This window comes from Sarcophilus harrisii, chromosome 2 (genome assembly GCF_902635505.1).
Source record: "Sarcophilus harrisii chromosome 2, mSarHar1.11, whole genome shotgun sequence".
Taxonomy (NCBI): domain Eukaryota; kingdom Metazoa; phylum Chordata; class Mammalia; order Dasyuromorphia; family Dasyuridae; genus Sarcophilus; species Sarcophilus harrisii.
In genome coordinates this window covers 587,243,491-587,269,862 of record NC_045427.1, presented here as the reverse complement: position 1 = coordinate 587,269,862, position 26,372 = coordinate 587,243,491, and the positions used below count along the sequence as shown (strand labels likewise).

General features: G+C 39.7%; 1 protein-coding gene across 2 annotated transcripts in view; it reads left to right on the top strand.

The window, feature by feature from the left end:
- MYOF (myoferlin) overlaps nt 1-26,372 on the top strand; it is a 155,842-nt gene that overhangs the window by 92,875 nt on the left and 36,595 nt on the right. For both annotated transcript variants that reach the window (XM_031956078.1, XM_031956077.1), the window contains 9 exons: nt 3,852-4,029; nt 6,452-6,576; nt 9,592-9,698; nt 14,210-14,402; nt 17,995-18,150; nt 18,722-18,853; nt 21,832-21,995; nt 24,128-24,242; nt 26,062-26,167. In XM_031956078.1, coding sequence (XP_031811938.1) covers nt 3,852-4,029; nt 6,452-6,576; nt 9,592-9,698; nt 14,210-14,402; nt 17,995-18,150; nt 18,722-18,853; nt 21,832-21,995; nt 24,128-24,242; nt 26,062-26,167 — 1,276 coding nt within the window. The remainder of the gene's footprint in view (nt 1-3,851; nt 4,030-6,451; nt 6,577-9,591; nt 9,699-14,209; nt 14,403-17,994; nt 18,151-18,721; nt 18,854-21,831; nt 21,996-24,127; nt 24,243-26,061; nt 26,168-26,372) is intronic.

Below are 26,372 nucleotides of genomic sequence, written 5' to 3'. Positions count from 1 at the left end.
ATTTAATGTCATTAATCCTCTTTTCTGGCTAAGGGAACTGAGGCTTAAAGAAATTAAGTGACTTATTCAACATCACAGTAAGAGGGTGTCATTTCAATACTCTAGGGATCTATGACTTCATCTGTTTGAATATTCTCTCCTTACTATCAAAGATAGTCTTTATAAATTGCTATGGCTGAAAAAAAAATGATTGGTAGCCACTCATTATCAATAGGCAATGAGCCTCCCCACATTAGCTAGATTGCTCTTTGGATAATGGACATACATGCATTCTAGTTACATCTGGTCTTGAATCTCTTTGGTAGGCACTTTTTGAGAATCCTGGGTCCATAATGAGACACAGAGCAGTACTTTCTTGGAGGAGTATATACTCTCCCATTTTCCATTTGCAGAATCTGATGGTCTGAGATGACCAGGTTAGAAGCTGGATGAAGGAACCAGCATTAAGAACAAATTAGTCTCATTCTTGTAGAGAAGATAAAGAGATGATGGATTAGATGATAATACAATTAAATAGATGTAGATTGGAATGCTGGACTCAGAGGGATAGTTCAGTATCAACATGGTAGCAGGTCTGAAGTGAAGGGCCCCCTTTGGATGTCTTCTGGAATACTGGGTTCAGTTTGGGGAACCATAATTTAGGAATGACATTGTTGAACCTAAGAGAATTCAGAAGAGAACTACCAGGAGAGTCAAAGGCCTTGAATTCATGACATATGAGAACCAATTGAGAGATTCTAGACATGTGCAACCTGGAGAAGAAAAGACTTAATGGGGCTGTCTGTATCTTCAAATATCTGAAAATTTGAGATGGAGAGGAGGGATTGAACTCATTATGTTTGGCTCTAGTGGATAGAACTAAGAATGTAAGTAAAAGTTGCAAAATAACAACTTTAGGTTTCTTATGAGGAAAAATTTCTCAACTACTAGAGTTGTCCTATAATAGAGTAGACTGCATTAAGGAGTGATGGGTTTCTTCCCAATAGAGGTTTCAAAATAGAGGTTCAATGATCACTTTTCAGTTTTGTTATAATATGTATTCCTTTTATATGAGTTAAACTAAATGGCCTCTGACATCTCTTCCCACTCTCAAAATTCTATAATTTCTCTATGTGACTCATCCAAGATCACACGGTAAGTGGTAGGATTGGGACTTAATTCTTTCCACTCTACTGAGCTTCTTTATTTTATATGAAGGAAATGAAAGTCAGGATAACTACCAGGATTACTTAAGTCAAACTTCATCTATGATCTTTTTGGAACATGAGTAATTTCCCACTTAAACAATATAGACAGAAAAGGCCACAATTAAACAACCAACGGAAACTTAAATTCATCCCACTATTTGACAGCAGAAGTGTATTGCAATATATTATACATATGAAGGATGTCTGTCACCAGAAAAATGTAGAACTGGATTTTTAAAATGGGCCTGTCACATGCCAAGAATGAGGTGTTACTGATAGATAGCTCTTGTTCTCCATTTGGATCCTCATAATGTCAAGAAAATAAAGGAAGGACCTCAAGTCCTTCACATTGGGTGGTTCACGTGGGGTGATGTTATAGGAAGACAAGAACAAAAATAATACCAAAGTCACAAGTGTTAGATGGATTACATATGAGAGAATCTGCCTATTTGGGACCTGCTCTTTACCTATTTTATGAAGGCTCTGAAAGATCAGAGGCTTTTTTTAGCTGTGTCCCTTTTTTATTTTAAATAATATTTTATATTTCCCAATATTATGAAAAGATAATTTTTCCTCATTTAGTTTTTTAAAGTTTTGTGTCCCAAATTTTCTCCCTTCTTCCCTCACCTCTTTCTCTCTGAGATGGTAAGAAACTTGACATAGGTTATACATATTCATCATGAAAAACGTTCTCATATTAGTCATGTTGTAAAAGAAAATATAGAACAAAAGAAAAAAAACATGAAAAAAAAAGAGAATCAGTTATGCTTCCTATCAAGACTTAACATTATACTAAAAAACTATATAGTTTTTTCCTGTAATAGTTGACAAAGGTTATTCTAGATAAAATCTCAGCTAGCCAGAAAATGGCCTTTACCAACAGTGAAATTTTACTGTGGCTACTCTCCCTTTAAATCATAAGATCATCCCAAGTCCTTGGACACAGTAGTCTGGTCCTGGCTGCAAGGGAGACCATATTCCTGAGGCACACCCACAGCCGAGCAGGTGGGCATGATCATGAATCACTTTACAGAGTCATTGAAGTGCTATGAGCTGGGAAAAGCCTGGGGGAAATCAGTCAGGAAATTCCTACTTGGGATCAAATTGTTCTGACTGCATTCCACAGTGGAATGCTGTCTGTGGGTTTTCTGGCTTAGGCTGCACACAGTCTAATCAAGAGACCGGGTGGAATTGAATAAATAGAATCCTGGGTGTAGATCTGGAAGGAACCCCCTAGAGCTCGACTAGTCCAAATGCCCCATTTTATGGATGGGGAAAATGAAATCTAGGGAGAGTAAAGGACTTGCCCAAGAACTCTTAAGTATTAATAACAAAGTTGGAATTTGAACCCATGTTCTGACTCCAAATCCAACATACTTTCCAAAATAAAATCTCACCCAGACCAAGTGATGGTCTGTAAAGTCACGGCAGCATCTCTTTCAAAGGGGCTGGACTGTTGGCCAGTGTCTTGAGACCTTTCAATCCATTTAACTCATGTACTTTGTCTTATCCTATCAAATGAGATACTGCATTTTGCAAACCTTAAAGCACTTAAATAAATGGCTATTCTTTCTCTTTTTTCTGTTACATTTTATATTGACTGGCAAGACCAGCTGGTGTCCAAAGCCAGTCTACCAGCACAAAAGCAAGTGCTTGGAGAATAGCTGAATGTACAGAACAAGTTGTTTCAGGCAGAGTTTCCAAACAGCTACTAAGTGATATTTGGAAGTAAGCCAGCACCTATAAAAGTATGCCGAAGAAATATCTAGCACATGGTGAAGGCTGACTTCAGAAAGCCCATGCAGCTGTAGAGTACTCGGGGAAGAGCTGGGGAGAACCGGCAGGAGGACCCATTAGGCAGGACATGCAGTCAGCAGATGTGGTGGGGACGTGGGGCAGAATCCAAGAGGCAAGGCTGGCATCATGGCCCTTGCCTGAACGTTACTATTACAGACCCCAAAGAATGGTTTTCATGTGTGCATTAGTGTGGAGGGGGCTGTTGGACAGTGTTGATTCAGTATGTCAAAAGGTCCTAAATATGATTAACAGTGAGAGTATAATCAATCAGTAAGCATTTATTAAGTGCCTACTAGGTGTAAGGCAACATGCTGGGCACAGAGAATAAAAAAATAAATGAAACAATTCTTCCCCTCAAGAAACTTCTAATCACTTGGGAGCCTTCATTGTATGAGGTAAAGACAACTTGTCCCAGAGCCAGGAGCTCAGGCTTCAAATATTGCCTCTGCTCTTAGTTATCACCTGTAAGCAAATCATTTAATTATCCTCAGTTCATATAATCAGCTTCAGTTTTTTCATCCATAAAATAGGGGGATTCACAAGATGATCTTAGTATTATCAATTTAGAGTTGAAAAAGACCTTAGAAGTCCCGTGGCTCAGTCTCTTCATTCTACAGATGAGCCAAATGAGACCTAGAAAGGTTAAAGGGACAAAATCATGCAGATAATCAGCACTGGGCCCATGACTAAAACTCAGTTCCTACTTCAAGTTCAAAACTCTTTCCACTGTTCCATGCAGAGGGAGTTGGGATAGGTGACCTCCTCTGTCTCTTCCAGTTTAAAATCTAAAATTGCTTTTATCAGTTAGAATTTACTTGCAAGAGAAAAGGTTATTCAATAATTTTTTTCTCCTATTGTAACCTATAGAAATATCAGCGCCGGCGAAAGTATAGCCTGGCTGCAGTATTTCACTCTGCAACCATGCTGCAGGACATTGGAGAGGCTATTCAGTTTGAAGTAAGCATTGGCAATTATGGCAATAAGTTTGATGCTACCTGCAAGCCTTTGGCGTCAACAACTCAATATAGTCGGGCTGTGTTTGATGGTAAGAAAGATTGTCAGCACTCACCGAATTTGAGTCTTTTCCTCTCAACTAGGTAATGTATGTGCCATTGACTGTTTAACTACTTATGAGGAGAGAGTGTGACATATAGCTTCAGCTTTTCCATAGGACCTTGAAAACAGTAATCTTTAGATAAAAATATATTGAGCAAATGAAAGAATGAATGAAAGACTTTTTACTTCCCCTTTAATATTTTTTGGGGTAAATAGTCTAAAAATAATAGTGAGGCACAATAAACAGGAACCCTCCACCCCTTCCTGCATAGCATTCTTCTTAAGTTCTTAACATTCTGAGCTGAATATTGGGGAGCAAAAGGTCAGTAAGATTAAAAAAATCTGAGGCAGATTATGCCCCAAATTTATCCCTCCTGACATATCCTGCTTTCTCACCCTGGTCAGGGTAATTTTCTTTTTTTATTATTATTACAGCTTTTTATTTACAAGATATATGCATGGGTAATTTTTCAGCATTGACAATCGCAAAACCTTTTGTCCCAATTTTTCCCCTCCTTCCCCACCCCCTCCCCCAGATGGCATGTTGATCAATACATGTTATATATGTTAAAGTATATGTTAAATACAATATATATGTACATGACCAAACCGTTATTTTGCTGTACAAAAAGAATCGGACTTTGAAATATTGTACAATTAACCTGTGAAGGTAATCAAAAGTGCAGGCGGCCAAAAATAGAGGGATTGGGAATTCTATGTAGTAGTTCATAGTCATCTCACAGAGTTGTTTTGCTGGGTGTAGCTGGTTCAGTTCATTACTGCTCTATTGCAACTGATTTGGTTCATCTCATTACTGAGGATGGCCAGGTCCATCAGAATTGATCATCATATAGTATTGTTGTTGAAGTATATAATGATCTCCTGGTCCTACTCATTTCACTCAGCATCAGTTCATGTAAGTCTCTCCAGGCCTTTCTGAAATCATCCTGTTGGTCATTTCTTACAGAAAAATAATATTCCATAATATTCATATACCACAATTTATTCAGCCATTCTCCAATTGATGGGCATCCACTCGGTTTCCAGTTTCTGGCCACTGCAAACAGGGCTGCCACATACATTTCTGTACATACAGGTCCCTTTCCCTTCTTTAGTATCTCTTGGGGGTATAAGCCCAGTAGTAGCTGCTGGGTCAAAGGGTATGCACAGTTTGATAACTTTTTGAGCATAGTTCCAAATTGCTCTCCAGAATGACTGGATGTATTCACAATTCCAGCAACAATGTATTAGTGTCCCAGTTTTCCCACAGCCCCTCCAATATTCCTCATTATCTTTCCCTATCATTCTAGCCAGTATGACAGGTGTGTAGTGATAACTCAGAGTTGTCTTAATTTGCGTTTTTCTGATTAATAATGATTTGGAGCATCTTTTCATATGGCTAGAAATAGTTTCAATTTCTTCATCTGAGAATTGAATGTTCATATCCTTTGACCATTTATCAATTGGAGAATGGCTTGATTTCTTATAAATTAGAGACAGTTCTCTATATATTTTGGAAATGAGTCCTTTATCAGAACTTTTGACTATAAAAATGTTTTCACAGTTTATTGCTTTGGCAGGGTGATTTTCTACAAATCTATGGATTTCTTCCCTATCTCATTCCTGTGCAGGGAATGGGAGAGGGAATGGAGACAATTGTATACACATTACTTTTCTGAAAATTTAGAATCCACATTAGCCTAGTTCATGACTTACTGTACTTTAGAAAGCTTCTGTGAAAGATTAGAACAAGATGTAAAAGCAAAACAAACTCGAAGCCGATTGTAACAATCCCGATGTACCATTGTATTATTGAGGTTTTACAAGCAGGAAAAAAAAAAAAACAGAAGTGGAAATTTCTGGGTTTTTTTCTTTTTTTGAAGCTGTTATTTTGGCAAATTTGTCAATTACTCTTAATCCTAGAAAAATGACTGTGAAGTTGAGTAATTCACCCAAAGACCACATAACTAGTAAAATTCAAAGGCTGGACTTTGAATCTCGACCTTCCAGATTCCTGGAATGTTGTCCTTCTAGCCATGACATCATGCTGTCTTACTGTACTTGATAAGGCAGAGAAAATGGGCAAAGATATTATTATACAAGAAAATGGGCAATGATATATTGTTAGAAGACAGCCAATAAATTATATAATTATTATACAATACAACATAATCCAATTACACACATTTTTTACAAGAGTTAAAACAAAAAGGAATTCTGGCTAGCCCCCAAATAAATAGAATATTAAATGCACTAGAATGCCTCATTCTCTGAGCATTCTGGTTAATCATTATGTTATCCTAGCAAACCCAGTGCTAAATGTTTAGGAGCCTCATCTAAAAGATTAGTTTATAATAAAATAATATTTCAAGTTTTAAATATAATGCTGATCTATTAATGTTCTATACTAGGAAATTTCTATTATTATTTGCCATGGGCCCAGACAAAGCCAGTGGTGACTCTGACTTCTTATTGGGAAGATATTAGTCACAGATTGGATGCAGTAAACATTCTTCTAGTCATGGCAGAACGGCTGGTAAGTCATTCCAAATATCTTCTTCTCACCTCTGTCCCTCTGCTATGTTCTAGAGATTTAACAAAGATCCTACCTAAAGCAAAAAAGAAGAGAATAATCAATCAATCTGTATTCACTTATTAAATATTTGATATGTGCCAAGCAATATATCAAGCACTAGGGATACAGTCAAAAAAGCAAAACTAGATCCCGCCCTCGCAGAGCTTACATTCTAACTGAACAGGCAACATGGGTACATTAGTAGATCTATACGGAGAGGATGTACGGTAACTTTAGACGAGCAGGCCCTGGGATTCGGGTAGGGGTGTCTGTAATGAGGGCTAGGAAAGTTCTATGCATGTGGTGGGTGGTTTGAGGCTTCATACCAAAGAGAAAAATCCCCCTGAACAGATGGTTGAACTCTGGTTTTCCTTCCTTTTGTAGTGATGCCTTCCTCATTAAGAGGCTGGGACTTGCTTTGGTGGAAATGCTACTATCACATTTTTATGTTCAGTTGGGCTGTGGCGGTTGGCGATGTAGGGGTTGTTTGGAGCAATGGGGAGGATTGCATGTCTAGACCCTTCGGCACAAGCCAAAGACACTACGACTATTTCTACGAGATGCGTTCTGGGGAGGACTGGTTCTTTTCTTAGCAGTTTCATCCCCTTGTTAGATTGGTCTTTCACAAAAGACTATTCTGATACTTCATGTTGAAGGGAAAGTGGCCCTGCATTCACCAAGACCATGTCAGAGGAGCATGAGCTCTGACAACTCCTTCTACACTGGAAAGGCTTTGAATGTGGGCCTGGGCACGGATGGCTCTCTGTGCTCAGAGGTCCAGCCTAGCCAAGGGCTCGAAGGATGCACATTTTAGATCACAGGAGATAATGGGAAGTGCTCCCTAAGGTGAGCAGGGGCTGTGAGCTAATGCCATTGAAGGAAGGGACGACTGGGGATAATTGTTGCTAAGGTCCAGGTTAGCAGTACCAGGGCCCAGGAGGCCAGATGGACCCGGAGACCCGAAAGCTCCATCAGGACAGAGCAGCTGCTTCAGGAAAGTCTGGGGATCATAGATACAGGGTAGAAGGGATCTTAGGGACCATCCAGTCCGAGCTACCATCTTACACATGAGGTAGCTGAGGTAAGGAAGGCTTCTGGAAGGTGAATAACATGGACATGTGCGGCAGGAGGAAGGGTTAGACCCGAATCCTGCTGCCTTCCTGGCTGAGAGAACTTGGCTAGCTGGTGGGAAACTGGCTCTGAACAGTTACTGGGGGCCTGAAGACAAAATAAAAGGTGCCTGCCCTCAGGAAGCTTATACTCTATTGTAATAAGAGAACTCTATATATGCATGTATAAGTATATACAAAAAATAGATGAAATAAATACAAGTAATTGGGGGAAGAAGCAGAAATGGCCTCATGGAGGAAGTGGCTTTTTAGCTTTGCTGATTCTGAGAAGTGTGGAGGTGAGCATTCCAGGCCCATAATTGAGGGGGTCTCCGGGGGGGGGGGGGGGTGTACAGATCCTACCACTGGGAAGTCTGGTACCAAGTGCTAGAGGGGCATCCAGAGTCTGTATCACTTACCAGGGCATGTCAGAGACCTGGCCGTGGAGCCTGGACTTTGGGAGTCCATTTTTGCAAGGACACGTGATGGCGAGGTAGGGGCCCCTGTGGGAGGATCTGCAGGACACAGCAAGACTCCGGACAGGGAATAGTTCCTGGGGGAGAAGTGCTCGCTCCAGAACCCAGGCTCTCCCATCCTTTCTCCTTATGTTCACACATGAGGAAGCTGAGGTCTAAGAGAGGTGAAGCAGTTTACCCAAATTCATGTAGCTTGTGAGGAGCAGGAAGGGCATGTAACCCAGGCCCACTTTAAGCCAGGAGATGGAAAGTAACATCGGCTCTCTGCCTGGGGTTCCTGCTGCTAAGCCTGCAAAATCAGTCATTTCTACAGGAATTGCCTTAAGATTGTTAGCATTTAGTAGTAGGTGGAAGCAGTTTTAGCAGTGAGGAAGAAGGCCAAAAGGGGAATTGGTTAGAATTGTGACTCTTGAGTTGGGCCGATGGAGAGCTTTTTATTTTTTATAGCCTGCCTTGGCTGGGTGGGCCCAAGGCCTGGGTGGGGCCCAATCTGCCACAGGCTTAAGAGGAACCAGTTGCAGCGTCACCTGAGCCAGGCTGATCATTACCTGGCTTTGTATAGAGCATGGACTCTATCTGCCTCCTCGGTGACTCCGGCCTTGGGATCCCTTCCACGGTCATTTTTGGCACTTTCTTGTTTTGGTGACTCTGTAGGAGAGTTTCCCTTCTCCATTCACTCAGGCAGTGAGAGTCAGAGTGAATCATCCAGAGACAGAAAAGCAGGGGTGCAGGCCTCTCCTCCTGGACTGCTGCCAGGCCCAGTTCTGGCCCTGACTGGAATAAAAAATGGCCTCGGGATAGTGCTGTGAATAGAGAGCTGGGGCAGCTGCTGTTCAATGCCTGAGGGGATCTAAGGCTCCAGGACTGTGCGATGGAAACTGCCCCCCTATAGCCCAGCCACAGTTAACAAGCCTGTAAAACGGGTCAGCTCTACAGGAACTGCCTTAAGATGTAAAAATAGTGATTTTTACAATGGGTATTAGCTGGAAACACAAAGTTTCTCATGGTTAGGGGGGCATTCCAGACCATCAAAAGCAATAAACCAACATTTGTTAACATGTGCCTATTATATGTCAAGCACAGAGCCAGGTGTTGGGTTTACAAAGACAAAAATGAAATTGTCTCTGCCCTCAAGAAGTTTATCCCACTATTCCAATAGCATTTTAAAGAAGGAAATTAACACTGTGTGTGTGTGTTCTAAATGCACATTTATCTGGACTTCTTTTATTAAATATTTTAACCATTTATGGATTACCAATAATTTAAAGGGAGGTGAGTAAAGGGAGGAATTGGGAAAGATGAAAGAGGTCTTGGAAGACAAATTTAAGACTTTTCTGACCATTTTTCATTCTTCTTCTTCATCTTCCCCTGTTCCCCATCCCTAAATTTAGCACTTAAACTTAGAGAATTTGAAATCAGGAATTCAAGCCAAAATTCCTGGGAACCGTTTGGCAGAAATGTGGCTGAAGTTGATTGATGAACTTGTAGAAGACACAAGGTAAACTCATCTTCTAGACTTCTAACCTGAGCCTGTAGTAAATACTTTGTTGTACTCACAAATAGAGTCCTTGCCTTCTTCTTCCTCTTCCCCTACTTTGCATATGAGGAAGGTGAGGTTCAAAGAGATTAAAATGGCCTGCTTAAAGTCATACAGCAAATGGAAGAATCTGGATTTCAACTCAGAGTTCCTGATTTCCACTTAATAAGTTCAGTGCCTCTAGGATTGTTGTCTTAAAATAATAATATCAAGGGTTCTAAAAAGCCCCACTGGAATGGGAGTGGTGACTATTACACAAATACTAGGAAATCTCCAGATTCTGCCTTTGTGCTAAGTGGCCTAAGGAAGCTATAGTCAGCCCCACCCAGCATGCCCATTTAAATCTGCTTTATTCAATCTGCCCAATTCAGCCCATCCACTTCCATAGCAGGTTATAAGGAAGGCTTCATTCTTGTGTGTGGGTAGCAGGGACAGAGAGACACCAGGCCTTTCTCTCCCCAGTCCCCCACACTGATGACTGATCAGATTTAAGCAAAAAGGCTTTCTGTTTCCATGGAGGTGGGGAGTAAGAGAAGGGGCATACTTTCCCTCCTCCCCTCCCCTCTTTTTTTAATGGAACAATTTTCCTAAATTTACAAATGCACTAAAACCAAAACTTTTTAATTTGTAGTTTTATTAAATGCCTTATGACTTCCATCTCCATTAGGAAGCCTAGTTGCTGCTTGATGAGTGGGCCAGTCCTAGGTTATGACTGAAGAAACTTCTGAGATCTTTGAGGATTTTGACATTCAAGAAAAATGGAACTTGTTTCATACCCAGGCTAAGAATTCTCCTCCAAACTAGTGGGAGACTGGAATTCAGGGAAGGATTATTATACCAAACAACCAAAACTAGCCAGATTTTATTTTCTCTGAAGCCTGTTGAAAAGCCCAGGAATTTCCCTGCATCCTTGTGCCCCCTGGTGGCGTAGCTTGTACGGACAAGTCACCTTGAACAATGAAGGAAATTTGTATTTAATTCTTTGTAGAGCTGGAGCAGTGTTTGAACCATTGGGTGGACTAGAGAAGTAGAGTCATGTGCCCACTTTCATTTTAAATGTTCATTTCTGTGACTGAAACCTTCAAAACTTTGGGCAAAAATCACTGAGATGATATCATCAGACACATATTTTATAACTGATCTCCCTTTAAAACTGTGGAATATAGGGCTTTGTTAAAAAGTAACATGATGTAGTAAACAGACTCAGGAAGAGTCGGTTCAAATCCTGCCTTTGACATACAACAGCCCTTGTGACACTAGGCAAGCTATTTTATCTCTGGAGCTCAAGGAACTGCTTAGGACCCACTAAGCCAGGTATTTATTAAGCTGCCCCTATGTCCAGGTACATGGGGCAGGATGGGATCTGTGTTAGAGGTCCTCCAAGCTGGTAAAATCAGGTATTGTATTTGATAAACAAAATGTGTCACACAGCTTCTCCATCCCAGTTTATGATTGTGATATTTAAAACGTATGTGATATATTTCTACCATGTTTAACATATATTTCACTACTTGCCATCTAGGGGAGGGGATAGGGGAAGGGGGGGAAAATTGGAACACAAGGTTTTGCAAGGGCTAATGTTGAAGAATTGTCCACGCATATGTTTTGAAAAATAAAAAGCTTATACCCAGAAAAAGAACTCTGGGAGATGACTAAAAACCATTACATTGAATTCCCAATCCCTATATTTATGCACACCTGCATTTTTGATTTCCTTCACAAGCTAATTGTACAATAATTCAGAGTCTGATTCTTTTTGTACAGCAAAATAATGTTTTGGTCATGTAAAAAAAAAAAAAGAAAAATAAAAAGCTTTAATAAAGAAAAAAACTTATGTGATAAGAAATTCTTAGTTTAGGAACATGTTCAGTCATTTTTAGTCATGTCCAACTCTTTGTGAATCCATGTTTGAGAGGTTTTAGGCACAGATACTAGAGGGATTTGCTGTTTCCTTCTCCAGATCATTAACAAATGAGGAAACTGAGACAAATAGGATGAAATGACTTATCCAGGGCCACACCGCTAGTCAATGTCTGAGGCTGGATTTGAACTCAGGAACATCACTCCAACCCTCCACTGCACCATCTAGCTGCTTTTAAGGATATACATACTTCAAAATAAGTAGAACTTCCAGTCTGCCAGTAATTGGAGGGCAAAGTATCTAACATTGCGCAAGGCAAGAAATTTTGACTATGCTAATATCTTCCTGAGGGTGCCTCCTTCTCTTCCTCCCTCATCACCAGCCTTGCCCAATTGCATCCTTCCTCCCCTGAGCAGCTCTTCCTCTGCTGGAATCATAACCTGCCATGTGCACTGGCACCCTGCCTCCCTGCCTCCCTGCCTCCCTGCCTGATTAGCAGTCACGTCTTTAGTGATGTAAAAATTTCAATATGTTACAAGGGATGCTCTCTTCCCTTCCTGAGTAAGCCCAACCCCACTTTCTCCAAGGGACCACATTGTAAACTATTGATCTGTTGCTAAGAATTGGGAGCTTAGGGAGTAGAATTCTGGGGACTGATCACAATGCCCCTTTATCATCCAGGGGTAATGTGATGAGAACAGCACTGGAGAGAGTGGCAGATGATTGACATCAAAGTCCCTTCCAGCTGAGAGAGTCAGTGATTGCATGAACCTGTAAACCCAGAGTTAAAACCTGTCTTTGCATTATCTTGCTATATGACCAAGTCGTTCACTTAATCATTCTGCCTTCAGCTCCCTCATCTTTAAAATGAAGGGGATGGTTCCTTCCTCTCGCTCTGACCTTCTTGGATTCTATTTTGAAATGGGACTATTTAAGCAATTTACTTACTCCTCTGTTAATCTGGGAAGCCTATATTTCTGGAGGTAGTCATCCATTTCACTTAGGTTATCAAATTAATTGTCATAAAGTTGGGCAAAGTAACCCCTTATTATTTCTTTAATTTCCTCTTCATTGGTGGAAAGTTCTCCCTTTTCATTTTTAAGACTACTACTTTGATTTTCCTCTCTCCTTTTTCTAGTCAGATTTACCAAAAGTTTATCAATTTTATTGATTTTTTCATAAAACCAACTCTTTTATTATTTCAATAGTTTTTTCTTTATTTTCAATATTATTAATTTCTCCTTTTAATTTTAGAATTTCAAGTTTAGTAATTGATTGGGAGTTTTTAATTTGGTCTTTTTCTAGCTTTTTAAGTTGTAAGCCTAATTCATTGATCTTCTCTTTCTTTATTTTATTCAAGTAAGCCTCTAAGGATATAAAATTTCCCCTTCTTACCGCTTTGGCTGCATCCCACAAATTTTGGTATGATGTCTCATCGTTGTCATTATCTTGAGTAAAATTATTAATTGTGTCTATAATTTGCTGTTTCATCCAATCATTCTTTAAGATGAGATTATTTAGTTTCCAATTACTTTTTGGGTTATTTACCCCTAACTTTTTGTTGAATGTAGTTTTTATTGCATCGTGATCTGAAAAGAAAGCATTTACTATTTCTACCTTCCTGCATTTATTTTTGAGGTCTTTATGTCCTAATACTTTCTTGGATTCTAGAAAGCCAGAAATGGCATCCACAATCATCCCCTGATGCCCTGTTTCCTTCATGTTTTCAGACTACATTAGACAAATGGGATAAGTTAGATTAAAATCAGCACCCTCCGTCCCACCCTCAGAGGTCTGAGACTGTCCCTGATGTCAGACTTAGATGTTGTCAGATGCACTCAGCTTTTTACCCTTTTAGAAATAATCTGATTTAGTGGGGGCAGCTGGGACAGAGTGGATAGTGTCTCTGTCCTAGAATCAGGAGGGCCTAAGTGCCCATGTGACCTCGGATGCTTAGGAGCCTGTGACCCTGGACAAGTCACATAACTCTGTTTGCCTCAGTTCTTCACCTGTAAAGTGGTGGAGAGGGAAGTGGCCAACTCCTCCAGCATCCTTGTCAAGAAAATCCCAAATGGGGTCAAGACAAGTAGGACACAACCAAAAAGTAATTGAATAGTACCTGCATAATGGAAATTGTATGAAGCCCTGGGAAACTGCATGGCACAGCAGATAGAATACCAGGCCTGGAATGAGGAAGACTCATCTTCCCAATTTCAAATCTGGCCTCAGACACTTACTAGCCTGCAAATTTAAACTCATTAAAACTGTTGGCTCAGTTTCCTCATCTATAAAGTGAGCTGGAGAAGAAAACAGCCACCATTCCAGTGTCTTTGCCAAGAAAACCCCAAATGGAGTTACCCAGAGTCAGACATGACAAAACAGCAGCGATGAGATTCTGTATAATTTCAGAATATTTTGTTCATATCATCACTACTCAGGCAATCTTTCTGGCTTGAGCTAAGACATACATGATACTGCGATGATGGCTTAGGAAAGAGCAGGTATTTATTCTAATGTTATAAAATTTCAAAACAGAATATATTTCATATGTCCAAGTACTGAAAGATTCTTGTTGAAAGAATGTTATTCTTCCTTTTCTTTTTGTCTTTAGCATACCATTGCCTCCATTAGAAGGAAAATCAAACGTCACCATTCTAGACACTCAGATCCAAAAGTTACGTCTTAGGTCCCTTTTCCAGATCCAGGAAGCAGCTACAAAAATGAGGACTGAAGCTACAGATGTAAAGTCCACTTTGACAGAAATTGAAGATTGGTTTGATAAACTAATGCAACTTACTGAAGAGGTGAGAACTTTAAAATATGTAAAGTTTATCCATCAGAAGGGATGCTTCTGTGCAAAGATATCAGCCATGTCATGTTTATAAAGAGTTCATAGGAGCTTGCATTTTACTGAGGATAAGCATATGAATGGTAGGAAAAGGAGTGTCTTACATCCTGACCTTTAAAGGTTGGAGGACAATTCCAGGAGTGGGACATGATCTAGTCTGGTCCTCTCTGGCCTAGTTAGGAGAGGCCACACTGGAGGATGAAGGATATCCTTATCAGCTCCATGGTTCCGGACCAAACTGGACCCTGGGGTCACTTCACAATCAGATCAGATCTCTGGGTCTATTATATATATTTCCAGACTCAGTCACTAGTCAGGACCAGCAGTCCTGGGGCTGACCTGACAATGAACTGCTCTGCAGGGGATGGACAATGGTGGCTCCACAAATTCATTAGCCCACACTCACCTGACCATGTGGGATAACATTCCAGTCTAGAATTTTAATATTAGCTGCCAGTGAACTATTTGGTGGGAAGATTTATATAACCTCAGAAATAGGGAGATTCAGGCCAACAGAGCTGAGGAATGAAAAACAGGAAAGGAGAAAAATGATTCTACCTTCTCAGATTAAACTGGAGCAAAGGGTTGGAGGAGCCCCCTCCCTGATTCAGAGCATTAGTAAGGGAAGTATTGAAGTGGCTGGCCATTGGGGAAGGATAACAGGAAACCGGGATCCTGTCCTATGAAGAGTGCTTGAAATAACTGGGATTTTTAGCTCAGAGAGCAATAGACTTAGTGGGGACATGAAGGGTCCTCTTGTGGAAGAGAAAGTAAATATATTCTTAAATCCAAATCCAAAGGACAAAACAAAGAATGATGAATAGAGAATGCCAAGTTAGTTTTTTTTTTTCATATGAAGAAAAACATTTAAAAAGATTTAAACTATAAATATTCATTAAGTGCTTCCTTTAAGCCAGGTACTATGCTAGGCACTGAGAATACAAAGAGGAAGAATGAAATAGTCCTTGATCTTAATGAACTTACATTTTATGAAATAAAGTTTCTCTCTCTCCCTCTCCCTCTCTCTCTCCTCTTCGCTCTCTCTCTCTCTCTCTCTCTCTCTCTCTCTCTCTCTCCCTCTCACACACACATATGTATGTATACATATACAAACATGTATATATGTAAATATATATAAATAGCAAAGGATAATATCTGTCAAAATAGGCAGATTTAAAGCACACAGAATAAATACAAGGTGATTTGTATCGGAAGGGGTGTGTGTGTGTGTGTGTGTGTGTGTGTGTGAATCAGAAAGGCCTCTTGAAGGAGGTACCCTCTAAACGGAGCTTTGAAGGGAGCTAGGATGTTTAGAGTGGAGATGAGCAAGGAGTAGGAGAGGACATTCCAAATGTGGAGCTTGGCCAAGGCAAACACCTGGAGAGAGGAAAAAGATGGATCACCACATGAGACGAAGGGAGAGAAGGCCAAGTTGCCTGGATTCCAGTGTGGGAGGGAGGAGGGATAGCCAATGATCCTTGAAAGAGGTGGATGCCCAGGTTTGAAGGGCTTTTAAAGCTAAGCGTGGCCATTTATACTTTATTCTAGAGTCAATAAGAAAGCACTAAAATTTTTTGGGTAGGAGATTGCATGGTTAGATTTGTGTTCAAGGAAAATCACTTTGACAGGTTGTGGAGTGAGGCAGGGAGGACATTCTGGAGGCTGCTGCAATTATCTAGGCAAGAAATTTGTATCTAGGATACAAATTGTACAAAATGGCCTCCAAGAGCCCTAACTCTTCTGAGATTAGGAGGTTTTTTGTTTAGACTATGTAAGGCCAGTGAAGCCAGAAGAGGCTAAGACTGAAGGATGGAGAGGGGATAGACTTGGGAGAGCAGGTCACAAAAAAAATAAGAATCAGATTCAGTAGGCGTGAGGAAGCAGGGGAAGTGAGGAAGAAGATTGTGTTCACAGATTCAAGCTGGGGATTTTGTAGGTAAAGCAAGTTACCATGCAGGCCTCCAGGGTTGGCTGGACCACTGTCATGGGGGTCACTGGAGTCAAGGAAGCTGACTGATTTCAATGTCAGCTTGCCAGAAGATCCTCGAAAAAAAGCAATGAAAGTTCTGACCATACCACAAACTTGCTTAAGAAGCTCCAGTCACTTCATATTGCCTGTGAGGTAAAATAAGAACCCCTCTGTTTGGTGCCTAAACCTTGCCACAATCTGGCTCCAGTTCCTCTTTCCAGGATGAGTCCATATTACTCCTTTTCATGCATTCTGTTGTAGCCAGATTTCCTGACCGGTCCTTATTCATGCTATCCCATCTTCCAGCTTAGGATCTTTGCTCAGGCTCTTCCCTCAAGCCAAGATGCTCTCCCTTAACCCTTCTAATTCTGTGAACTCTTAGCTTACTTCAAGGCTTGATTCAAGAGACCTGTTCTGATTCTTACAGTTGTTCCCCAATTCCTCCCTCCCCCCCCCCCGCAATCGCTTTGGTAGTAGTTTTGTGCTAATAGTTTTATTAGTGATTACCTGATAAACAGTAGGTGCTAAATAATTGCTTGTTGATGGATGGATAATTAGGTGACTGCTAGACACAGTTGAAAAGAAACATATGGGCCAAATGCCGAGCTCATTGAGGAAGGCTGAAATTAGCATGAAAGATAGTAGATTAAAGAACTAAGGACTTGTAGTACTAAGTATAGTAGTAAAGATTTGGTGAAGACTTCCCATAGGAATTAGAATGATGGTGGTGGGTCAGTGGTCAGGAAATGGTTCTGGGAAATAAAAAATAGACCATTGAGATGTGAAGAATGAATGATATTAAAAATCACTAGGTTTTCAGTATAACAATTCAAAGATTTTAATTTGAAAAATGAGTGAATAGAGAATAATGGACTTGCATTTGATCAGCCAGTCAATAAACATTTATTAAGTGCTTACTATGTGCTGGGCACTGTGCTAATAGTAGACTTGCAAAGAAATGCAAGAGACAGTCCTGCTGTCAAGGAGGTCACAGTCTAATGAGAGGAAACCACATTCAAATAACTATGTACAGACAAATTATTTACAAGATAAATTGGAGATAGTCAGCAAAGGAAATATACTAACATTGAGAGGGATTAGGAAAGGCTTCCTATGATAGGTAGAGTCTCAGCTCCATGTAAACCTATTTCTAAGTCCCTGGAATGAGGCTCAGAATATTTAAACTTGGCCAGGGGGAAGTGGGAGAGGAGAGTCTTGCAAGGTCTTACTCAGCTCCAGAGTGTCCAGGCTACACAGAGCAAAAGGAGATGCTGAAGCCGACTGACTGGATTGATAAGAAACACAATCATAGCAAAAGCTACTAATTCCATTGACTTAACTCCATACTTCTGTATAGCATAATGGAAAGAGAGTGCTGGACTTGATTTCAAATCCCACCTAGCTTTTCCATTTAGTACCTAGGTGATGTTCCCTGGGATTCCAAGCCTCTAGGATCCTTTCCATTTCTATGACCCTATCATATATATATATATATATATATATATATATATATATATATATTTAGCAAAATAGGTAATCTTGTTTTTGTTTTCTTTTTTCTATTCACCAAAATGACCAGCCACAAAACAGTATGCCTGATATTATCATATGGATGATCCGGGGAGAGAAAAGATTGGCCTACGCTAGAATTCCTGCCCATCAGGTTTTATATTCTACCACCAGTGAAGAAGCTTCTGGGAAATACTGCGGGAAGACCCAGACCATCTTTTTGAAGGTAGAGAACTTCATCCCTCATGAAATTTAAAACACTTAAATATAAAACCTGTTTCCCAGACTAAAAACTGCAAATATTTCCCAAAATAGTTGTTTTGAAAATACATGTCCTAAGTGCCCAGAAGAAAGTAGGAATCATGCTGTGTATTTATCTCAAGCTAAGTGAGCCAATTTTATTTTTCTCCTGCAATTTTCCTTAAGACAGAATAGGAAGTAGCATTATTCTCAGCATGAGTTAGAACAATCTCATTAATGGATTACTTTCAGAATAAGAAAAATAGGAAGGTACCACTTCTTTTGTTTGTTTCTGTTAACTTCAGGGGGGTGAATCACAGGATATTGTTTTGTTGTTACTGGATTCCTTAACTCTTGCCATTGTTCTATTTAGGGGAAGAGAGAAGGACATTCTTTTTCTGTTATTATTTTTCTGTGGGGTCAAGTCAGTTGAAAATTTAGCTTTAAAAAATGTTATCCTAAACTTTGAGGGATACAATGCCCTTCCCTGTATCAAGGCTTTTGTTTTAATGTCACTGCTCAAGACAGCCCCTAACTATTTACCTTTTGCATTCCAGTACCCGCAGGACAAGAGCAATGGCGTGAAGGTTCCAGCAGAACTGCGTGTTAACATTTGGCTTGGATTAAGTGCTGTTGAAAAGAAATTTAACAGCTTTGCTGAAGGAGCATTCACCGTCTTTGCAGAAATGGTATATTTCTCTAATGTAACCTTTTTTCATCTCACTGCTGGAAACTCAAATTCCATCGAAAGGCCCAGCAAAAGGCATCCCTGGCAGGATCTGACCTGGGTCGTTTTCAAGCATCCATTTGGGGGAGTTTAAACCCCTTCATCAATTTCTCTGATTATGTGACTGGGAAAGTGACAGCATTGAGTGTATCACATGACAGGATCCTCGGAGAGCTCAGATTTCTGTCCGGATTGTTGCTTTCCCCCTGGCCTTCGTGTGACCTCCTAAAAGTTTCCCAGAACTCTGATGACATTTCATTCATTCAGCAATGATTCACAAAAGCAGCAGAGGCCTTGGACCTCAGAGGATCTGAGACTTGGATCTCCAAGGAGTCAGACATTAAAGTTTTTGAAGACCCTTGGGGGAAAAAGGCTTGGGTTACTTTTGGAGGAGGCCATTCAGAACCAGAGTTATCAACATACTTTGAAAGAGGCTTGATCATAAATATCAGGTTGGAGATATATGCCAACATATATATATATATGTATATATATACACACACATATATAGGGTGTATATATATATATATATATATATATATATATATATATATACTGATGTAAAATAATCAGAATAAAGGGACTTTAGTTGTTATTCAGTCCTCAAAAACCTTGCTTGGATACATTTGAAAGGCAGAAAACTGAGTCCAGACTTGAACAGGGATTTTACTTTTTAAAATGATATTTATTCTGTTTACCTCAAGCCAGAGCTAATACTTCTACTGGTTTGAATGACATTTGTCTGGAACCCTGAGGCTGACCCTGATATAGTAGAATATGATTCTGACTAAGAGGACATCTGGATTCTTGTTACTAATTAACAGAATAGCCTCGAGCAATTCCTTTGTCTGCTCTGAGCCTCAGTTTCCTCCTTAATCAAATTAGTACAATAATACCTATCATGCCAACTTCATCAGGTGATATGAGATATATATAAAAGGTCTTTAAGATGATAAGGCATTATACTAAATTGAATAATATTAGTCCCTGCAAATTGAGTAGGTTTTTTTTAATATGTGAACTGTCACACACCCATGTGTTTCAATGTATTTTAATGAATTAGTAGTGCTAATAATCAGTTATCTCCACAGTTAGGGGAGGCATTGGGCTCCTTATCTACTATCAAGACAAGCCCCCTTCCCTGAGTAGAAAGCTACTTTTTATATTAATGATCCGCTGGTAATCTATTTAGAGATGATAGGAAGTGACCTGTTCATACATTTTTATTCTTAGAAATCTACTTCTTACATTAGTGATCCACTATTTAGAGGTCACACAGATTAGGAAGGGACCTATTCATATGTCTGCTACTAGAAAGCTACTTCTTTTATTGGTGATCCCCTGGTGCTCTATTTAAAGGTCACACCTAGTCTGAAGGGACCCATTCACATTCTTGCATTGGTTGATAGATTAGTTGGTACCTCAGTACGTTCTGTACACAGGGTGAGTTGATAAGTGTATTTGACTCCTTAGCAGATGATTGTGAGGATGAGGAGAGATCATACAAAAGAGCAGAGACAATTTGGGATAATGGAAGCAAAATCTGAACCGGCACCGGGAAGACCAGTACCCACCAACTGAGTGATCATGAGCAGATCACTTCATCTTCTCAAGCCTCTTTCAGTTTTCTTATCTGCAAAATGGGAATGATTATTGTAATACATATGTCAGGGAGTCATTGTGAGGCTCAACTGATTTAATGTACAGAAACCCCTTTGTAAATCTTAAAGTGCTGTTTAAATATTACACAAAAAGTCTTTGAAACCGTAAAGGGCCCCCAACATTAGGCCTTGTAGAATTATTATTGTGCTGTGCATCTCCAGGAACATTCTGAAGCGGTCAGGGCTGGCAGAACTTACCAGCCAATGGGCATTAATAATGTGAGTTTCAGTTCCCCCACCCTACTCTTCTAAATGGGGAAATTGTAGATGTAGTGGACAGAAGCAGGGCCTAGGCAGGCCCCAACCTCTTAGAGTTTGTCTCTAGTCTAGTGACTAAGCTGTATTATACTCATCAATGATGTATTGATGACCTGTGTTAAGATGTGCAGAGTTAGGGACAGAATAGTAGATAAAGAGAATAGGTGAAGAGGTAGGAGTTCAGTGAATAGAAATAGGCAGAAAAATAATGCAGTTCCCAATTTAGAGATGAGTAAACTGAGATTCAGAAAGATTAAGTAAGGTCAAAGTCTCCCATTTTGTTAATGGTGCAACTGAGGCAAACATTAATATTCTCTCTTGGTATGTATGTCTATATGTGTATATATACATCTGTGTACAGGCCATAGATGGACTGACATCAATATCTAGGGATCCTTTTTATTAAGAAAATAAATCATTAAGAACAAAGGAGCTAATTCAAAAATAATGTCTCAGTCTTTTAAATACTGCATCCTAAGACTAGAATGAGCACCATGGCCACATGCACACTCTAAACTCTCACTATGGCCACACTCAGATGGGATGGTATCAGCCAGCTTCTAAAACTTTTAGCTTAGGATCAGAATTCAGTGTGTTTACTTATTCTGCACATAAACCTGAGGAGAATGTCCCAAGAGGGAGCCCCAGGTGTTGAGGTTAGCCCCGATCACCTCTATAGCCCCTTCTGCCTCTAAGGGTCTGTGGCTCAAAGGTTCTGTGAATATAGATTATTAGAAGGGAGGAAGCCCTTTCTTTATTTCTGTATCTGGGAAGATGTGTTTTCTGCAGCTATGTTGGAATAAGGTCTTTAGGGAGGACACCAGTTAAAGTCGTCCTACCCTAGAAGGACTTTTAAAACCCACAGGCTGACCTTATTCCTTTGCCTCTTATGTTTTTTATATATACATATGTATGTATATACATACATATGTATATGCATATATTTATATGTATATATTTTTGTATTTTAATTTTTAAAAATTTCTAATTTTTAATTTACATTTTTCCATTTAAAACATAGTATGAAAATCAAGCACTGATGTTTGGAAAGTGGGGCACTTCTGGACTTGTTGGTCGACATAAATTTTCAGATGTCACAGGAAAAATAAAACTCAAGAAAGAGTTTTTCTTACCCCCCAAAGGCTGGGAATGGGAAGGCGAGTGGTTGGTTGATCCTGAAAGAAGGTAAGTTTTCTATTCCTAGAACTGAATTTATTGATTTCTTATCTCTACCAATCAAAATGCAATTCTGAGTATACATTGAAAACTAGTTAATTTTGTAGAACTTCACAGAAAAAGGAAAAAATGTCATTCATGCTAACAGGAGCTGATAATTCACTAAACAAGGATGAACAAATGAATAATCTTGAGAGAGGAATTTGCCAACTATAACTGACTGAAAAAGGGGTTCCTACACAGATATATACTCCTCCTACCATCTGTGTACATCAAAAACAGTTAAACACTGGGAAATGTTTTGGGCCAAATAACAAAGACCTTCTATGGAATATTTCCTCTGTTGTTACAAAACAATGCAGCCTTTGGAGCTAGGCCAATGTCTCTGGGTGACAGTGGACTCACTCAGGGTTGGCTTTCCCCAATTCCTACTCTCAACCTTATGAAGACAGTTATAGGACTCTTTAAAGTCTGCTCTTAAAGTCTCCAAATGACAACTCCACATTGATGCCAAAAAGGAGGATCCAAATCCAATATTCTTTCTACTGCATAGTATTTTAGTGTTTTATCAGAGTGCATTAAAGATAATCATGAAAAAGTAGTTTATTCTAAGCCTTGTAATGATTTTCAGGACTCATTTGCATACCATCTGATTCATTCTTAAAAATCAGACAGAAAAGTCTTCCTTCCTTCAGACAATATTGAGAGGAACAAGGAATCAAGGGCTCCAGCTTTCTTGAATGCAATTGAGTTAGACTGCATAGGCTATGCTTACATAATAATTTGTTATCTTTCCCCTTAAATCTGAACTTCCCTTTTTTTCTGATGAAGGTAAATCCATTCTTCCATTCTCTCAGGTTCATATCCTTGGCATCTTCCCCACCCCTCTCCTATCACATATCCAATCAGTTGCCAAATCTTGCTATTTGAGCCTCCATAACATCTCTTGCATCCTGTCCCTTCTCTTCATTCACATAGCTACCTTTTTAGTTTAGACTTTCACCACATCTCAATTATATCATTACCAAAATTTCCTAAGTAGCTTCTCTGCCTCAAGCTTCTCCCCACTCCAGTTTCTCCTGTACATAGTTGCTAAAGTGATTTTCCTTAAGCAACAAGCTAATCATCACTGCCCTACTCAGTAAACTTGTTGCCTATGTGTTAAAATATAAATCCTGTTTACTGTGAAATCCTTTTACAACTTGCACCCAAGCTATCTTTCCAGTCTTGTTCCCCTTCCCATACTTTATAGTCCATCTAAAATGATTTTCTCTCTGTTTGTCACAAATGGCAATCCATCTTCCCCTGTCCTGTACCTTCACACTAGCCATCTCCCATTCCTTAAATACATTTCCTCCTCACCTTCACCTTTCAGAGTTTTCAGTGTCAATGGCAAATGGCAAAGTCTTTGTGAATTCTAGGTAATAGGTTTTTGCCCTAGACACTTCCATTGTCCTGTATCTCCCTGGTAGCTCTTACTGACTGGTGGAATGGAGAACACTAAAAGGGACTGGAATCAATATTGATTTTTGTATTCAACCTGATGATCACCTAAAGTTTTAAGTTGCAGGGTTAGAGCTGAAAATGCTGCCTTTCCAGAATTTATGAGAGAATCCATCATTTTCACTATCGTATTCCATTCCTTGGAAATAGTCTAGTTATGGACAGTTTCCAACTCATGTAAGGCTGCTAGTGTAGTGGAAAGAGTGTTGGATTCAAATTTGTAGCATCTGGATTTAAAACCCAGTTCAAGGTAGAGAGTGCTGGGCTTGGAGTTAAGAAGATGCGACTTAAATCTCATTTCAAACACTTGTGAGCTGTATGATACTGGGCAAGTCACTTAGCTTCAGTTTTGTCAGCTATGAAATGTGAAAAAGAATTGCAATTATCTCTCAGGGTTGTTATAAAGATCAAATGAGATTGCATTTGTAAAGTGCTTAATTAGCACAGCGTTCAGCACTCAGTCAGAACTTAATAAATGGTTGTTCCCGTCTCTGGGTGAGCTTCCCAGTCATTGTCCTGTTTCAGACATCACCAGATTGGATTACTTACCTATGGCCCCCTCCAGTGCTGATTCTGTGATCTCTGTGAATCTGTGAAGAAGCTTCCATCAATAACACGAGCCTTTGATTTCTCCCCAGTTTGCTGACTGAAGCAGATGCTGGTCACACAGAGTTTACAGATGAAGTGTATCAGAATGAAAGCCGCTATCCAGGAGGGGAATGGAAGCCAGTGGAGGACAGCTATACAGATGTGGTGAGCCACCCGTTCTTGCTTAGTTCTGGTAGCTTTTCACTTGTAAAGGTTAAGAACCATCAGTCACGAGTCTTTGATTTTCCTCCTTTGCTTTTAATTGTTGTCACAATCTACTAGATAGATATCTACTAGAAGAGACTGGGCTCAATGCTGGTTTTTGTATTCAACTTGATGGTCATCCAAAGCACAGAACATTGCTGTGCAATGTTGCACTGAATGTTGCAACTGAAAATGATGCCTTTCCAGAATTCATATGAGAGAATTCTTCAATACATGTGAAGTGGTATCCAATGTTGATTTTTATATTCAAACTGATAATAATCTAAACCCCAGACCACATGGTTAGAACTGAAAATGATGCCTTTCCAAGATATGAGAACTAATCTCTCTCTCTCTCTCTCTGTCTCTCTCTGTCTCTGTCTGTCTCTCTGTCTGTCTGTCTGTCTCTGTCTCTCTCTGTCTCTCCATCTCTCTCTCTCTCTCTCTAAGACAAAGACACTAGAGTAGTTTGCTATTCCTTCTCCAGCTAGTTTTATAGATGGAACTGAGACAAGCAGGATTAAATAACTTGCCCAGAGTTATATAGCTAATCAATGTTTGAAGCTAAACTTAAACTTAGGAAGATGAGCCTTCCTGACTCCAGGCCCAGAACTCTATCCACGACACCACTTAGTTGCCCAATTTTGTGCTATATTTCCATCAACATTCATCTTGTTTGTCCTTTGATTATTAAGATGCTCCATTGTTTGGACCTCAAGACTACCATTATCTGTAAAGGTCAACTAATACTAACTGAAGCTGACATAATACTTTATAGTTTACAAATGGCTTAACATTTATCATATCAGTCATTAGAGAGTCAGTGTAGTAAAGTGGATAGAGTAGACAGACCTAGTACCAGGGAGGCCAGGATTCCAATCTAGTAACTAACGGTTAGCAAGTCATTTGTTCTTTCTCAGTCTTGGTTTCTTTTTCTTTTAAATGGGAATAATAATACCTGTTATAACTCCCATAAAGGTTAGTTTGAGGATCAGATATAAAAAAAAATATGTGAAGTCATTTAGAAACGTTAAAATATTACTCAAATAATCTACACAAATATCCTGTGGGAATCCAGGATTTCGGACTAAAAATCTAGTGATCTTTCCATTACACTACAATTGCTTACTCCAGAGGAAAGAAAGGGGCTTGATCTCTAGTCTTATTTTGTGGGAAAAGGAATCTAGGGATTTAATTCATATCTCGGGATCTTGGGAGGGAACAGTGGTTTGGGGTATTGTCCCCATCTCCTAAATATTCCAGAGTCCTCAGTAAAGCATTGATAAAAAAAATATCAACACTTTAAAATAAAGGTTGGAATGATGTCTCAACATGAAGTTTAATTTAGTCACCAAATAAATCTAAATTGAAAAGCTTCCTCACCATATTCTACATGAGATGGGATTCATAGTTTTGTACACGCATTGATGGCTCTGTGGTGGTTTACATCAGGAGACTCCCAGTTTTTTAATATTGTGCTGCATTTCAATGTTTCTTCCTTCTGAGATAGGTTCCTTCCTCCCGAGACTCTCCAGTGGACAGGTACATTATTTTACAAAAGGGCAAAATCTTAATCTTGAGGTGCTTCCAAAGGTGGCTAGAAACCCAAGTCTTTACAAAGGGCTTCTGTTTGCAAGTTAAAGTTAGAAACGTTTATGAGGAAACATGGAATGCTAATAGAATTTGGAAAGTCTGGTGAAGGGGGCGGCAGGATCCCGCCTTATTTTTACATGCTGTCTGACTCTCTCTCTCTCTCTCTCTTCTCCTTTCTTTTGAAAAGAATGGAGAAAAGGCAGCATCGCCCAATGAGATGACTTGTCCCCCTGGCTGGGAATGGGAAGATGATGCTTGGATGTATGATATAAACCGAGCTGTGGATGAAAAAGGTAACAGATATCCCACCACAAGATCATTTAGTTACCCTGATTTCATAGATGTGTCTTGGTCGACAGTCCAACATGTGTCCTTGTCCTGTGCAAGAAGAAAAAGGGATTGAGAGCAGGGATTGTCCTTATATATCCAGGGCTTGTATACTATGCTGGAACATAGTAGGGACTTAATAAATGTTTGTTGACCAATGAACTGAGCTAC